This window comes from Thamnophis sirtalis, unplaced genomic scaffold (assembly GCF_051295495.1).
Source record: "Thamnophis sirtalis isolate CommonGarterSnake01/CBP01778 unplaced genomic scaffold, rThaSir2_p1.2 scaffold_8, whole genome shotgun sequence".
NCBI classification, from domain to species: Eukaryota; Metazoa; Chordata; class Lepidosauria; order Squamata; family Natricidae; genus Thamnophis; species Thamnophis sirtalis.
In genome coordinates this window covers 23,575,312-23,593,556 of record NW_028261388.1, presented here as the reverse complement: position 1 = coordinate 23,593,556, position 18,245 = coordinate 23,575,312, and the positions used below count along the sequence as shown (strand labels likewise).

At 37.5% G+C, this 18,245-nt stretch overlaps 1 protein-coding gene across 4 annotated transcripts in view; it reads right to left on the bottom strand.

The window, feature by feature from the left end:
- MTUS2 (microtubule associated scaffold protein 2) overlaps nt 1-18,245 on the bottom strand; it is a 342,103-nt gene that overhangs the window by 221,228 nt on the left and 102,630 nt on the right. For all 4 annotated transcript variants that reach the window (XM_087721256.1, XM_087721254.1, XM_087721253.1 and 1 more), the window contains exons 2-3: nt 11,132-13,611; nt 6,487-6,724 (exon numbers count right to left, since the gene is read on the bottom strand). In XM_087721256.1, coding sequence (XP_087577382.1) covers nt 6,487-6,724; nt 11,132-13,342 — 2,449 coding nt within the window. In that variant the 5' untranslated portion in view covers nt 13,343-13,611. The remainder of the gene's footprint in view (nt 1-6,486; nt 6,725-11,131; nt 13,612-18,245) is intronic.

Genomic DNA, 18,245 nt, shown 5'->3' with positions numbered 1-18,245 from the left:
AATTCAAAATAATCTAACCAAGCTTCCCCTTCTTAGTAAAGTTTAAGCAGCGTAGATCAAGTATTACTTTACACAAAAATCAGTTTCTATCTTAAGATAATCCCAACCGACTTTCTCTTCTAATAGGATTTAAATAACGTAAATCATTCCACATGCATTTTACCCTCATCCCTTGCTTGTCTGATATTTACCACTATCAAATTTATGCAGACATTTGTTTAAGATCTAGCTCAAAGTAATTTCAACCAACTTTCCCTTCTAATAAGAATTAAATAGCATGGATCATTCCACATATTCAAATAATACTTTCAACAAAAGTCAGTTAACCTTCTGTTTTAAAGTAGTCCCTTCTAACAAAATTTAAACAACATAATTCATTCCGCATTCATTTTACATCTATCTTAAGATAATCCCAACCGGCTTTTCCTCTTCTAATAAGCTTTAAACAAAGTAAATCATTCCGCATATATTTTACCCTCATCCCTTGCTTGTCTGATTTTTACCACTATCAAATTTATGCTGACATTAGTTTAAGATCTAGCTCAAAGTAATTTCACCCAACTTTCCCTTCTAATAAGAATTAATCCGCTTTTTCTACCGGAGAGAGGTCGCAAACCCCCATTCGGTCCACAACTTTGGCAAATATTTTAAAATGTCTAAATTCTCGATCTCTGTTTTTCTGCTTCTCCGAGGGAGGAAAGGCTACCCCCTCCGTCTTGCAGCCACGCGGCCTGCCGTTTGCCTTCTCCTTCCGCTTGTCTCTCCTCTCTTCCAAGTGAGTCAGGAAGTCCCGCCTTCAAAGTCCTACAATAGAAATCTCGGGCCTCCGAAACAGAGTTAAGACGAAATCTTTGATTCTCAAATGTGACCGTAATGCCGGCAGGGGCCTCCCATCTGTATCGAATCTGTTGACTCCTAAGCTCTTTAGTTAAAAAGGCGTAGTCCCTTCTTGCTCTCAACATCTGGAAAGGAATATCTTTGAAGACAATTAGGTCCTGGTCATCAACTCGGAGACTGTTATTATGAAACTTTTGCACAATCGCATTTCTGGATTCTTTTGTGGAGAAATATATAATTATGTCCCTCGGGAGCTGTCGCTGTTCTGCTACCAATGAGTTCTGGCGATAGATTTTCCGAATCTGCCAATCAAAGTTAAGTCCCGGGCTTCCCACCGCATGGCTGAAGGCTTCAGCAAAGGTCTGTTTCAGATTCTCTTGCTCCTTTTCACGGAATCCTCTAACTCTTATTGCAAATGCCTTCCTATTAAAATTTATCATCATGAGCTGTTCTTCAGTGTCTCTAATTTTTTGTTGTAATATTTGAATATTAGTAGTCAAATTAAAATTAGCCTTCTCCAAGCTTTCCAATTTATTCTCTATTTCAGCAGAATAATCTGACAGGGCAGACACGGCTGCGAACGTATTCGCCTTCATTTGGTTAATTTTAGACTTTAAATCATCATATAGTTCCAATACAAATTCCTTAATTTCTTTTTTAAAATCATTAAACATTTTAAAGAAATATTCCTGTGTTAAAAATTCTCCAGTAGAGGGCATAGGAGACAAAGGCTGTGGTTCCAATATAAATTCTTTAGATTCTTTAGGCACATTTGTAGCAAGACGCTTCTTTGATCTGGGTGCCATAATAAATAAACAGATAAGCAGCGCTTTTGCTCCCCTCTGTTTCCAGAGAAAAAGAGTTTATTTTGTTAAGGAGTGGTCTGCAGAAAGGTAAAACCGGCTAAGTACATCCGCTATCAATCACCAACGGGGGGAAATCGCCATTTTGAAGTCCATTTAGACAAAGAAGTCTCTAAGACAAATGGTGCTGGTATTTAAGATAGTAATAAAAGCATAAATCTCACAGGAGTGGGACCCGCCCGTATTAACCTAGCTTGAAAAAAACTTTGCTTTGTCCTGGGGGGGGGGGGCTAGCCTGTCTGGGGCTGCCAAAAAAGGCAGCTGAGAAGAACTGGCTGGAGATAAAAGCTCCGCTCCCGCTGGATCTAATCTCTGTCCACAGCCAAAAAAAAAAAGAAAAGGCTGTGGATTACGAATAGACCCTAGCATACAGAGCTACTCCCTGCCCCTTCCTTAGCCAAAAAGGGGTGATATCTATGATCTTATTTAGATATACAGACCAGATCCCTGAGAGGAGCTCGGTTGAGCCCTCCTCGGCAACAGGCCACGCGCCCAGGAAGTCCGTTCTGAACATTTTTTCAGGTAGCAATCCAGTGGTGGGATTCAAATTTTTTTATTACTGGTTCTGTGGGCGTGACTTTGTGGGCATGGCATGGCTTTGTGGGCATGGCTTTGTGGGCGTGGCAGGAGAAGGATACTGTAAAATCTCCATTCCCACCCCACTCCAGTGAAAGGTTACTGCAAAAATCTCCATTCTCTTATGATCAGCTGGGACTTGGAAGGCAGAGAATAGATGGGGGGCAGGAACAGTGAGAGGTGGCATTTACCGGTTCTCCAAACTGCTCAAACTTTCAGCTACTGGTTCTCCAGAACTGGTCAGAACCTGTGGAATACCACCTCTGGAGCAATCCCTAGTATAAAGTTGTTAGTTCTTGACTCAAAAGTTTGCGCATCCCTAGTATAGATGGAAGAGTGGCGTTTGTGAGTGTAATGTACATTGCAGATTCAGTCTGTAGTCTGCTTTCCTCGTCACATCTATGCCTAACGTTACTAACAAAGTTTTCAATCAGAGTCCACTGCAATCATTCATTTTCTTCTTTATATATTTTAGATGACCAGTACAACTCATGAAGCAGAGACATTACATGAGCATACCATGGCTGGTCCATGACAGCCCAGACTGTTGTGTTTTATCAACAGCTTGGTGAGGGAATTTTCCTTCTCAATCCAACCAGACCATTTTATACATACTTGGTTTGCTGCCTAATCCACAATCAATTCCTGGATGAGGATGGTCTTATTATAACAATAGCATTTACTTATATACTGCTTTACAATGCTTTACAGCACTCTGTAAGTGGTAGCCCAACTCGGCTACATATAAAATTTAGTGAAATCAAATATAACATATTATTATTATTAGCTGTGAATAATTTTTACCCATTTAAAGTATATGATTGCTTTATTTAACAAGTCTGTTTCCATGGCTTTTCCATATAATTTAATCATATATCATTGTTGTAGAAAAGATGGGACACGCAAGCCAGCTCTTCGGAGAAAGAAATGTTTATTGCGCAGGTTCAGAATGAATGGCCTGAACCATGAGTGAAAGTCAGGAAATTCCTTCTATAGTTTATCACTTTCAGCTAAAGCCATCTGTTAGTTTTGGAACCACCCAAAACTAACTCAAGATTTTGCCCTTTAGTTACAGAAAGTATGTTTACAGGATGTCATAATAAATAGGTCAGCCAACGGATATACATAGCATGTATTTTGAGGAACTAACAATATGGGTCTACCAAACAGATTAACAGCCAAGCCAGCAAATAGGCTAAAATAGATGCTTCACTTCAGCATATTTCATGTGCAGACTTCCTTCTAACCCATGTCTAACCGCACTATGTCCTAAAAGCAAACCTTGCAATTTCTATATGAACAGTTAAAGCTTAATATCATGAAACCCTAGTTTGGTTCAGGCTTGAGTCCTACTTTGGTTCAGCCTGCCACCTTAGCATGATTACAATAGTGCAATAGAATTGGATAAGCCAGATATTTGTGAGATGGATACTTAAAATATTTTCTCCTGCACTCTTTACAATTTTGTGTTTTAAAAAAATCCATTGAAAAGAGAAAAGTCCATGAAGATTATCCAAGCTCAGGGTTGTTGTTTTTTTCCTGGAGGATCTACCTAGGCAGATGGCTGGTTCACAGTACACTTAACCCTAACCCCGTGCTAAGCAAGCACAATTGCGGTGTTCACAAAACATACTATGCCCAGATGAATAAATTATTCTATGGCTTAACGTGATGACCTAGCTCACACAACATGCTAACTCTTGGGAGTGAAGAAAACAGCTGGGTTTCCCACAAAATGCTGAACCATAAGCTAATCAACCTCACTTTAGTCTACTCTAGCAAGTTTACATTCACTATTCTCCTGAAAAAAAGATAAGTTAATCAAGCCCTATTTTTCATTAGTCGAAATCAGCAGGGATCTAATTGCCAACTGGTTTCTTGTATGCCTGGAGTCAGAAAATCCTGTCCTTGCATTGCAGCTGCAATTCTATATTCACTACCTTGAGAGTAAGCTCCATTAAACTCAAGGGGGTTTATCTCTGAGTAAACTAAACATTGCATATCAATGTGCAATTTAATATTCTGTTTTTTTTATATTTGTGTTAAATGGTTTGAAAAGCAAAGTGAGAATGTTTTCAGAAAAGCAGGAGTGCCAAAATATAACATATTTTAAGAAATATGCTTTTTGCCCCAATATTCACATGGGATAATAGATATAAGATATAAAGAAATGGAAGTAACATTTCTCTTTTAAAACAATGGAAAAATGAATGCAGAAGCCATTGTGTGAACTCAAAAGCAACAAAACTGAGGTTGATGTTTCTCCCTTGAGATTTTGAAACAAATAGGAACAATATCTACAGCTTTATGATGATAATGTGTGCAATACTTTTTATTCTGTGTGCGATAACAATTTAATAATTATTTCATTGTAGAGGGTATTTTTTTCTCTTATGCAAAATGATTTTATGACTCGATATGGGGTTGAAGTACTATTGGAGAATTGAAACATGCATTTAATCTTTAAACGTATTTATTTTAGTGTCACAAACATTTTAAACCCTACAGACCATTTTCCAGGGAATTATGAATTATGGAGTCTTATGATGTCATCATGTCCCCAACATAATCCCTAATTTGATGGAATCATAGTAGTTTTACCCCAGGGAAAAATAAAGCTGAGGCACTAGCAGATTACAGCTCTTATTTTTCTAAACATGTGCAAAAAGGAGATAATGTTCTCAGAGATAGAGAAAAAATGGTGTAAAATGAATGAGCAGCCCTACATTTGCATTAAAATTCATATGATTTGTGGTAGGGATCAAAGTGATGCTAGCAATTGATGAGTGAAAGCAATCTCCATTTAACTTGCATTCATTTAATATTCAGACAGACAAATCCTACTAGATCATATCTGATTACAAGCATTGTTCATTTTTATAGAGGTGCTTTAAAATTCACTCCAACACAAAACCATGTGAATTCTTCAGAAATATTGTAACTGTTCAGTTGCACTTTTTAGTGAAAATAGATCCAATAGCTCACATACAAAAATAAATATTTTCCTAATATATAAACCAGTATGGTGCAGTGGTTAAGACATCGGGCCAGACACCAGGAAACCATGAGTTCTAGTCCATTTTAGGCATAAAGCCAGCTTGGTGATCTCAGCCCTTGAAAGCAGGCAATGGCAAACCATTTCTGAAAATTTTGCCAATAAAACTGCAGAGAATTGTCCAGGCAGTCATCACGAATCAACACTGATGTGAAGGCACCAAAATAAATGCATGAACAAACTAACAATCCACTGTTATATGATTTACATCTTACATTGTAAGCTGTAAATGTATTCATAGTGAAAGGGGTGTTGGCACAGGATAGCATGGGGGAGAAGGCAGATCCCTTGTCATTTTTGCAACACTTGACCAACAATACTACAGATTTTAACTTAGTGTACAAAGAACCCTATAGCTGTGTTCACACAACATGGACAACAAGGTCACATGGTTAGCATGTTATGAATCATCAGTACGCTTGATACTTTGTGTTACTGTGCACATCCAGAAAATGGATTAATTGAGTAACACAGTCAAAGTGTTGTGTAAACATTCTTAATATAACCATTTCATTCAGTGGGGCTGTTGATTAAGCAGACTTCCCCAAACCATCTTCCAAAACACAAAATATACTGGTTGGAGATTAGGGGAGATGATGAGAATGTTGGTTTAACACTTCTAGGCAGTATCAGGCAGCAAAACTGTAGTGTAAGACTGCACCACTAACTACTATCCTGTTTCCTGAAAATAAGACTTCACTGGATAATAAGCCCAATTGGGCTTTTGAGCGCATGTGCTAAAATAAGCCCTTCCCTGAAAATATTGCAACACAGCAGCGGCTATGAGGTGACCATGCTCGCCACCTCCTGCACCTCAAAAATAATAAGACCTCCCCCCAAATAAGGCCAAGTGCCTATTTTGGGACCCTGTCTTATTTTCAGGAAAACACTGTATACTTAGTCCTGTCTAAATCAAACCAGACAACCAAACCAAACCAAACCAAACTACAAGCAAATTCAAAGATCTATATTGATGATTTGCTATTATAATTAAAACCTAGACTGGGTTTACTTAAGACAGACTTAATCAGACCACTTAGCGATCTAATTACCCCTCAGGTGCAATATTCTAAATTACCTTTACATTGTAATTAAGTTCAGTTTATTATTATGACTTATGATTTACTAACTCAGCCAAACAGATTAATTGATCACCTGAAGTGTCAGGATGGAATAGCGTTGAACTGGGTATTGGTGCTTGAGGATGGATGCAGCCTGCTGAAGACCTTTGACTGGAAATCAAAATCCTGCTCTTCACAGATGGCAACCTGGAAATAGCACCAAGTCCTAACTGGGGTTTGAGGATCATCGTTGAGCGATAAAAGCTTGGAGGCACCTCATAGTGAGCATATGGCAGAGGACAAAAATTGTCTTTCACCGGCCTTTCTCCAACCTACAGAAATATAAATGTCTTTTTTAAATAATTTTATCAAGTATAGTGTTTTAAATTATTACTTTTTAAAAAGGAAATTCAAGAAAAATACAGGAGAAATCATAATAAGCATTCACTCAGCTCTTTACAAGGATTGCAGTTAATAATTCTCAGCATGGTTGCTGCTGTGGTAGCTGAGCAGAAATGAAAAATAAATGACACACTAATATATTATAAATTGAATAAAGAATGCTCTGCATTCATAACAGAACATCAAAATATGCAAATATATTTGCTTAGGAAGAAAACAAAAATTTGGCTCATTTGCACCCTGAGTTTATGTCAGAGAGATTCTATGGTCAATTCAGGAGCCATAGAAGTTTCTATGACAATAAATCCCCACAGATTCATTTCTATGAAAGTGAAAATGATGAGAAGAGCTCATTTATTTACATTTTCCCTCGCCATCCTACTTATCTCCTCCACTGTGGGAAAATTAACTATGCCAGTTCCTCTTTGGGCTGATTGAAAAACAAGGGAGATGGGAATCCAAAATCTTCCCCAATTTATCCTTGAAGTATCTGTAACAGTAGGTCTTCTGGAGAATAAGAAGTTCCATTAGTAAATCAATATTGAGAATAACTCTAAAGCACCCATGAAAGAATACATCTGAATAAAGAAATATGGGATTGTGCCATGCCATTGAGATACATATCAGACTATGCTGTTAAGCCTGGGATTTTTAACCATGTTCATGAATAAGACTTACAGTAATATTATCCAGATGTTTTTACATGAAATGCTCTTTCACCTATCTAAAGAATGATAATAAAATACTACTGTAGATATTTACTAATAAGACAAGAATTAAATGATGGTTCAGAGGGAAGATTGGGAAAGAATTTGGAATAAAATTTACACAATAACAAAATCTGTCGCGTACAAAGAAAACCAATATAAACTGTTTTATCACTGGCACTTAGCCCCCATGTGATTGGCAAAAATTATTCTGAACTTAAATCAAACTGTTGGAACTGTAAACAGGCACAGGGTACCATTTCATGCATGGTGGCCATGGCCGAGTGTTAAAAAATATTGGACTAAAATACAAAAATGGTTACAGGAAATTACAAACACTTAAATAGATCCCAAAGCAGAACTCTTCCTTCTGGAGATTATTAAGGGAAAATATATGAAAGAGATAAAATATTTAATTTTGCACATAATTACAGCAGCGAGAATAGTACTTGCACAATGCTGGAAAAGTGATACCATGCCGACAGACTGTTTGATAATCCAAAAGATTCTTGATTGCGCTGAGATGGATAAACTCACATTGGAGTTAAGGGACAAGGAAGACTCAGAATATTATCCAGTTTGGGAAAACTGGTATCGATGGATAAATAATAGGAACATGAAATAGACAGATTAGAAACACAGTTGTTTAGATATAGGAATAATTAGGAATGTATAAAAATGTATTTGAATGACAAATGGTTATGTTAGTGCTGTCAAAATGGATCGTAACGTATACAAAATTATTTTTAAAGGTATTTGTATTTTAATGTTTTAAATTTTCAATAAAGGTTTTTTATCAAAAAAAGAATTAAATGATGGCATCTAAGAGAACATGATAAAAGCTAAATGTAGTATCATTCAATGTCTATTTGGAGACAGAATTCTTCATGGTGGATCCTGGTAATTAAATGGTCTCCCCCCCCCCCCATCCTAAATTTGTGAACCAATGTCAGCTTCAGATCTGCAGAAATTTCACGTCACACATCAGGTATCTAAAGATCAATTCCAAAAGGCCAAAGAAACATATACATACTGTAGTGACTCACATTATGAACAACTTCCTCATTTTTCTCATCTTCCCTAATACCTTTTCCTATTGATATCTATGATTTATCACCTGCGGTATCTTATGATTAATGAGTGTAACTCATGATCTATGCTATATGCCCTATCATTTTGTTGTTTTTGTGTACAGCGAGAGCTTTTGCACCAGAGACAAATTCTATGCACTGGAGACAGATTCCTTGTGTGTCCAATCACATTTGGCCAATATAGAATTCTGGTCTATTCTATTTCTTTCTCTACAGTTCTTGCTTTTTCAATTGATGGCTTGATCTAGATATCATAACATTAACTGCAATCAAAAAGCTGTACAACTGATACTTGGGTCATTCAGGAAACTCCCTTATCATTGAAAGCTTCCCTGACATTCCGCAGATTATTGTTAATTCCTGCTACACTCCCCAAACATACCATTCAACTATTTTACTTCTACTTCCTGACATAGTTCAGAGTAGCCTGCAGTCTAGAATCTTGGAAACATTGGCAGAAACTCCAAGAACTCATTGACTAGAAGGAATATAGACTTGAAGAACAGAAAAAATACACACCAGGTTTCTGTCCCGAGATCAATCTAGCAGTTTCATCTATCATTCCCTCTAAAGGCTAAACCTGTAGTGCAGTAGGAGGGATCTTAAGAGGGAGGAGGACAGTCTTGTGGCAGTTTGTGATCCAGAAGCTGAAGAACGTCTGAAGAATTGATTAGTCTGAGCCTTGACTCACATCCCAGGAGCTAACTAAACAGAGATTCAGCCACAACAACCTAAGGAGACACAGGTACTACTGATTATTCAGCTGATCCAGCTCTTGAGCCCAAGTAATCCATTACCAATTAAGAGCAAAGGAAGTCAAGGCTTCTACTTGAAAGGAAGAAGTGTGACACTGCCAGTTAGTAAATAGAATGGAATGGAATAGAATAGAATGGAATAGAATAGAATTCTTTATTAGCCAAGTGTGATTGGACACACAAGGAATTTGTCTTCAGTGCATAAGCTCTCAGTGTGCATAAAAGCTGTAACATCCACAGTTGATAAAGAACATGTCTTTCCCCGACATCATCTACTTAAAAATATATAAATATTTTTTCTGGGATATAATATGTCTGATAATACAGCCAAGGGCTACAAGATCTAGGCTGCAAAATATGAACATCCCCTAGATCAGTGTTTCTCAACCTTGACGACTTTAAGTCCTGTGGATTTCAAGTCCCAGAATCCCCCAGCCAGCATAGTTGAAGTCCACAGGACTTAAAGTCGCCAAGGTTGAAAAACACTGCCCTAGATGGCTGAAAACAGTGAGAATACACTTTGTCCCTCTGCTGTCATCTAGTGGTTATACAGATGTTTGCAGATAAATATGTTTGTTCTGAATCCACTATTTCCTATCAAAATATCCAAAACTGTTTTACATTTGATTTCATTCAAATTGTTTGAGTTTCTTCCAGCTGGACTACAGCCGACTCAAAACAGATTAACCCAACTTTCAGCAATGCAGTATTTTGTATCGAATGTGAAACAACCCTCATTTTCTATTCATGTACATTCCGCATTGTTGGGACTTTTCAATGTCCTGGGCACTAGGTAAATTAGGTAAGTTAAATCAACATAAAAAATAGCAGACAGGGGATTTAGCAAACTGTTTTGATGGCAGATTGAGACCATTAATTTTAAAAGCTAATGTCAAAGCTTCGATTTAAATTCAAAAACAGTTGGCTGTTGGAGAAGGAGATACAGATTGAACCAGTCAAGTGGAGCAAGCCTGCTGGTGAATTGCTGTAAATAATTTCTGAGTATAGAGTCATTTCACTCTCTTTTTTAAAAATAATTTTTTGGGACAGTCTTAAAACTGCTTTTCAGAGCAAGAGAATTTTCAAGCCATGTTTGCATCAGGGCTATATCAGGTGTTGTTTTTGTATTGTGAAAACAAATATATCAGCCTCGAATTTTGTGACAATTTTCTTAAAAGAAAACAGATTCATAGCAATAGCATTTAGACTTATATACTGCTTTACAGTGCTTTACAGCCCTCTGTAAGTGGTTTAGATTTGAACTACCAAATTGGAGGCAGCCGGCAGGCAGCAGAAGTAGCCTGCAGTACTGCACTCTAACCACTTTGCCACTGAGACTCATAAAGAAATATGAGACAATAAAGAATATTTCTTTCATCATATTTACCCAGTATCTAATGAGCCGAGGTGGCGCAGTGGTTAGAGTGCAGTACTGCAGCCATTTCAGTTGACTGTTAGCTCTAGTTCGGCGGTTCAAATCTCACCGGCTCAGGGTTGACTCAGCCTTCCATCCTTCCGAGGTGGGTAGAATGAGGACCCAGACTGTGGGGGCAATATGTTGACTCTGTAAACCGCTTAGAGAAGGCTGAAAGCCCTATGAAGCAGTATATAAATCTAACTGCTATTGCTATTGCTATTCCCATGCCATTGTGATTCTATGTACTTTTTCAAGAAACAAATCTACAGATATTAAAATTGAATATTTGAAAGATTATCACAGATCTCAAAAGATTCACATTTATTTCACTTCAATAGCCTGGGTATCTTTTTTTTTACAGACTTACCTCCTGGAAAAACTTTTCACCCATTGGACCAAACTGATGGTCTGAGGATTTAATGCCAGATACTACAAATCCAGAACTATAAATCTGAGGCTTCTGAAAGTCAGTTTTAAATTTTTCGTAGAAAATATTGCCTGGTTTAATGTCTCCATCATTTAACATTTTCTGTTCAGTTGCCAACCCACAAGCAGGGGGCACGCAAGGCAATCCAGACTGATCAAGTTGGCTGACTGCCTGAGGATTCCTTCTAATGTAAGTTATTATTTTAGGTCTCACATGTTTGGGCTTGGGAATGGCCTGAGTTTCAACCTTGTCTTCAGGCTTCTCCATATCCTCGTTCTCACCATTGTAATTGGCTGGTAGGGGCCCCTTGGAATTTATAAGGATAGGCTTAGGGATCCCACTGTTACATGTAGTTTTAGGCACTTTAGGAGATAAGCTAAATAACTGGGTGCTCTCGCTGGGAGGTAGGGTTGCAGAAGATGGCAGCTTGTCAACATGAAGCGCATAAAGTTCCTTCAAACTGCTGTTGGAGACTGTGCTGTGGCCACTGGCATTCCCAGTTGCAGAAGGGCGCAAAGGAGCTGGGGGACTTTGTGCTATTATTTTGCAGCTTTCCGGTGCATTGTTTGAATGATCTTTCTTTTCGTTAACTATCTTCTTGCTCTGAACTGAAAAATTTGTGGTTTCTAAATCACTGCCCACAAGGCTAAAATTTACCGAGATGTTTTCTGTATTTTGTGGTTTGGGAGCTTCCGGATCAGATTGGACAATTATAACATCTTCACTGGATCCTTTGAGTAGAATCTGTTTAGTTTCATAGTTATTCAGATGTTTGCTGTCCGTCACATTAACACTATCCATAAAAGACATATGCCCATTAACTGCTGGCATACAACTTGTGCTACCAATGTGTAGGTTTTCATTCCTTGTTGATGTCAATTTACGTATCGTATCATCATCAGGAGCTGAAATAGAATCTACCTCTTTTACAGCTGTATATTCCTCATTTGCTTTGCTTGCTGCTTTGCTGTTGTTTCCTTTTCTTAAATCTGGAGAGCCATTCTCCCTTATCAGACTTCCATTAACCGAGTCAAATCCTTCATTTAAAAACAGATTCTCTTTTGGCAATGGATGTAATTTGGTCTTGTGTATTTCTGTCCCCTTATCTTTTTGATCCTGTACCACAACGTTATTTTCTTCTGCTGGACACCCAAGAAATTCAAACAACATAGCCTTGTTTATTTTTTGCTCACCCACATGCTTCAACTGTGAAGACAGAGGGCACTTCACCTCCCCTTTTCCTCTCTTACTGCTTTGATGGTCAATTTGTGCTTCTGGTTTCCGAAGTTCATTGGATTTAACTGTTAAATGGAGGTCAAGAACAGAATGATGTGGAGGGCCTTGTTTGTTGGCATTTGGTACATCACCCACACCTGATTGTACAACTGGGGCGCTTGCTCTTTCCATTTCTGAGGTAGACAAATATTTAGGATAAGGTACAATGTTTCTTTCTGACACACCATCAGTTGGATGGAACACCATACCTAAAAAATGGTCTCGTGAAGTTTTCTGAGATTTTTCTATGTCTCCACTCAAATGATGTGATGTGTTGATGGAATCCAAGGATACAGAAAGCAAGCGTTTACCTGATACACGGCCAACAAATTCTTTTTCTGTTTTAGCCATAAGCTTTCTTGACCTCCCCAAAGAAAGGCGTTTTATTCCTTCTGGTTCAATACTTCTAAGTGTTTTTTCCTTTGAAACATGCTGAATAAGGTCAGCATCGCTTTTTGAAAGTACCACTGAAAAGTTATCACTTGTGTTGATCCTCAGATTGGACAAACTGTGTCCTCGGCTAATGGTGACTAGCTTTGAGGTGTCCTTACGCCCTTCTGGCCTACAATCTGCATGCAATTTCTTGCTGATGGTAGAAGACACTATAAACTCTGATTCACCAGTGATGCCCTGAAGATTGTTCCTCTCAGAGTCTAGTTGTCTGTTGGTTTCTTGCTTACTGGTATGTAAGCAAGCAGATTCTCCTGAAATATTTCTTGTCCTTATTGCTGCTCCAGGGGTTCTGACGTCTGATGTGATTTGATTGGCATTTGAGTCTCCCACAGACACCATGTGTTCATTGTTATTTTTCATCTCATTTCTGTTAGTCTGTAATAGATTGTAACATGACTTGTTGGGAACTAATGGTGCACTCATTTTCAGATTTCAAGTGGCCACGTTGTCCACAGTCTTACTGAAAGGAAATGGTATCTGTGCCAGCCACTATCTGAGCATGCTTTTCTTAAGGGGACTCAAGTCACAAACTTGTCAACCCCAAAAATTCTTTTTTAGACCGGTTTGTCAATCACATGACTCAGTCATTATTAGTTCGGAATGTAAAGCAAAAAAATTCCCATAAGTAAAGATTCAATAAGTGCAAAAAACATCCATTGGAGCAACTCTAAAACTGCAAGAATCCACGGAATCTGTAATAGAAAAAAAATCAGAATTATTTCTGAAAACTATCTGAGAATTAGAAGTCTGCACAAGAATAAATTAATGTTATTAACTGACAATATTCTCTCATTATTTTTCAATAGACCAATACACACCTGGAAAATTTCACTTTCTTTCTTTAGTAATGCAAAGCAAAATTACTAAAAGGGGAATAAACTGTGGTAGCTAAGAGTGTGTATTGTAAGCAAGGGAGACTGCGTGAAAGTCTTAATCTAATACGCAATTCACCAAATAACTTTAGACAAGATTGTTTCAATATTAACTTTAGTCCCTTTTTATAAATCTTTCTTCCAACAGGAATCTGGAACAACGTGGAGGTGAGCAATTGCTTTCACAGATTTTTTTGTGGATTTCCCAGAGATATAAGGTTGATTACTGCATGAATCAATTGTTGATTACTGTACAATTCCATGTTTGTTTTTATACTGGGGTTTTATCCTTGTAAGTTGCCCAGAGTCACGAAGAGTGAATTGGGCAGCAATATAACTTTTCTTCATAAATAATAAATAAGGTATTGGACTTTGGTATGATTCATTATGTTTTTTTTTAATGACATGAGGATAGTAACATGACATTTAATAGGACTGCTGCTGTTGTAAGGATTTATTAAATCTATGTAAAGCACATTAACCACTTTTTAAAAAGCCCATAAATGCTAAGCATTTTTGTATAGATTTTGATCCCACAATCCACAGATAATCCTAACAGACTGCATAATTAAGGTATGTTCTTAGCAAAGTATAGGGGCTGAGATGCTTTACACATGCATCTAATACTTATGAAGATTAGTGAAGGTTTCATTCCTATAATGCTTAATTAATTAAATTAAGGAAACTTAACCCTAAAATAGGGATTTCATTTAAAGTTTTTAAAAATATTTTTCCTCTAAATGTTCTTTAGGATATTAATTTTAAATAAACGTTGTAACCTGTCTTAAAAGTTAATAATAATAATTGAGAAAGTAGTATAGAGCTCCTTGGGGGAAACTACATTATTACTCATTCTTTAAAAGGAACAAGAACTCCTTCTGGCTAAATAAAGCAAGGAAAATAATATTGCCTTTTCTTGTATGCTCTTTTTTTGCCAACTTCTTTTAAATAGTATTTTTTTTCATTTACAAGGTAAACAAAAGTATAAAAAGAACTATTTTTCCAGTGTAAACCAATGTTTCCTTTTTTTGTTGTTTAACCGAAGTCCTTCATTTGTGACATGAACTGAATCACTTCGGATAGAAAGCAGGAGACCATGAGTTCAAGTCCCATCTTAGCCATGAAAGCCATCTGGTTGATGGTGAGCCAGTCACTCTCTCTTAGCCCAACTCACCTCACACAGTTGTTGTTGTACGGAAAATAGGAGGAGGAAGGGTAATAGTAAGAGCAGCAAAATCTGATCAACCTACACTAGGAAATAAATCTCAGGAGCTTTGGTTAGCACACATCAAAACCAAGATAAATAGTATTAGCTCAAAATGTAATAGATTGTTTTTCTGTTTTATTATAAATTTGCCAAATCCTTATTTAATTTAGTTTCAATGTGTAAACTCAGGTGTGGGCTGCTGGGGGTTCACAGGTATTCGGGAGAACCTCTGGCTAAGATTCTGTGCAGTTTGGAGAACCCCCAAATCCCATTCCTGGCTGGCCCCACCCAGCCCGCCCCTCCCCTCCCAGGAGTCCCCACGCGGCCTGTTTTGGATGCAGGTAGGTGCAGTGCATGCGCGGCAGCTCAGGGAGGGCAGAAAATGGGTCTACCACAAGTTTGGTAAGGCCAGAAATGGGCCCGTTTCCAGCCTCCAGAGGGCCTCTGGAGCCTGGGGAGGCCATTTTCAACCTCATGGAGGTTTGAGGAAAGCCTCTGGAGCCCAGGAAGGGCAAAATCGCCTCCCCTGCCATGGTGCAGGAAGCCAACTATGCCATACCTGTCATGGCCATGCCCACCCAGCAACCAGGCAGAGAATCTCTTGGTAAAATTTTTGAAGCCCAAAAATTTAGTTTAGTGTAAACTAAAGCTATGTTTCTGCAGTTTTTATTGTAATTTATCCTCTTAAAATAGCATGCACTAATGTGTAAATGTGAGGAAAATATTTTACTTTGAGTAGTTTAGATTTGTATATTTACGTACAAAAATCCACAGAATAGTAACAGAATTACATGTAAGAAATTCTTAAATCAGATGAAATAACATACAATAGAAGAAATGACCACAGAGTTTATGAATTTTCAAATAGACCGAAGTAGAATTAGGTTGATATGTATGCATGGTTCAAAAAGAGGGAACGAAATAGAAAGAAACGATAGATGATAAATTTGCCCATCTGTGCCAATAATTGTTATTGTTGTTGCTGCTGTTGTTGTTCAGATTTTAACCTGAAAAAGAGAAGGATTCTATGCTTCTCTCTATGGATCAGTAACACCATCTGCTACAAAGCCATTCTCATCTCTTTTTAAAAACAAAAAGGCACACTTTCTTCAGGCCTTCAACACACTATTAGTAACAAGGGAAACTATGAGCATCAAAGCTATGGCACACACTCCCTTTCAAAGAAAGGTGTTGAATTTTTATCCTTGGTACTCAGAGGATTCACCTTTCATTTTTCCAGCTCTTGAAAATAACAAAGGTCTCAATTCTTTTAGTGACCTATCAATTGGGTGTCTTTTTCAGAATGTGTTGTTAATAGTTGTGAGGTCGTGTCCGACCCACGGACAATGTTTCTACAGGCCTTCCTATCCTCTACCATCCCCCGGAGTCCATTTAAGCTCACGCCTACTGCTTCGGTGACTCTATCCAGCCACCTCATTCTCTGTCATCCTCTTCTTCTTTTGCCCTCAATCCTTTCAAGTATTAGGCTCTTTTCCAGTGAGTCCTTCCTTCTCATTAGGTGGCCAAAGTATTTGATTACAGAAAGTAAGGTGTATGAAATCTTTGATACTACTTTTAGGTGGAGCATTTTATCCACTGTTGTTCATTCTAAAGCTATTAATTAAAGGGATTATATTAATTGCTTTTATTGGAATTTTTCTTAGGGGACAGCAGGCCAATCCAATACACAAGCAATCACTCAAGATGTAAACAGACTCTTAACTGGATATCATGGAAGCGCCAAAAGCAACAGTTGGAAAAAGGCTTAAAAAAGTACTAGACAACAGATGGTTTGGTTCAAATCACAACAATGAATTCCCATTATAGCTTTTTCCCTCTTTTCTTCTGTTCCTAACATTTTGATTTCTAGCAATTGAACATCTAAAATAAGATAATTAATTTCAGGGTGACATTCTAAGTATATCTTTTCCTGTAGTAGTAGAGATATTTTTATTTGGTATAAACAGTTTTTCCCACAGACAAAAATCATGCTTTTTCAAATATAGATATATATTACTTTATTCTTTTGTTAGATTTATATCCTGGCTGTTCCCCCCCCCCCCAGTTGCTTAAGATGGCTTATATGGGATGCTCTTTATTTATACAACAATTTGTAGGGTCAGTTGGACCTAAAGAGGATTACCACCTCCAATCTAACCAGTAAGTTTTCTTGGACTCTCCTAACTATATTCCATTTACCACAATAACAAATTGGAAGAACCAACTTAATCATTTAATGTGAAAATATATTGTTGATATTAGATGCATGGTTGGTTACTATAACATGGGTTTTTAAAAAATCTTTTATGCTGTATATAGTCCTCTTGTCAGTGTATAAGAATTTATGAACTGGAATAGCCATAACAACAATTCAGCCAATGGGAACTGTTGGATGACTGAGACACAGGATTTGATGTCTGAGCCATGTGAGATGACTTGGAGCCTGGGCGTGGCTTAGCTTAACTGTTCCGTGCTGTGAGAGTTCATTTGTCTTTGCTTGAGAGTACTTGTTTCTTCTTCTTCTCTCTACCACATTGCAAGAGCTGCATGGGTATTGTATATATGCATCATGTTTTATATTCTTGTATATAAAGAAGTTTCTTCAATATAATGAATCCTGCTGTATTATTTGCTTGTGTACTGGCTGGATAGCTACAAACTCTGATACCTTTTAGATAGGGTAGGTTACTTAGATTCCAAACCTTCCATCTGGATTACTGCAATGCATAATTCACATGATGGGAATGCAATAGACTTCAAAAAGCCATATATTTTACTGTGGTCCAGAATATAGTTTCTGTTTCAGTCTTGAGACTTAATCATCTTCATTTAGTCATCTTTAGCCTCTAAATGATCCCACTATAATGTGTGTGTGTGGTTTTTTTAAAATTTGGAAAGCCCTTTCTGCCTTCTGCAGTTGTGCTCTTGGGCTATGATTACAAGTCCTTATCTTGGTCACTCTCAAGTAAAGTGCAGCTTCTGTTTATAAGTCTTTTCAGTGGTGGCACTCACGATAGAGAAAGTCTAATTATTGCTTTAATTTGACTTTAACATTTGTTCTTCATATTCTAAAGTCTTAATTTCATTTTTCATGCACCATATTTTTGTTATATAGCAGTTGCAACCTGCTTTGTTTCTTATAAATACCACCCTGAGGACAAGCAACGTTTCACATTGTTTTTGAGACTCAAATGCCCTATGTCTTACTAGTCTTGCATCCTTTTATTTCAATTGTAAGAGGAGAGCC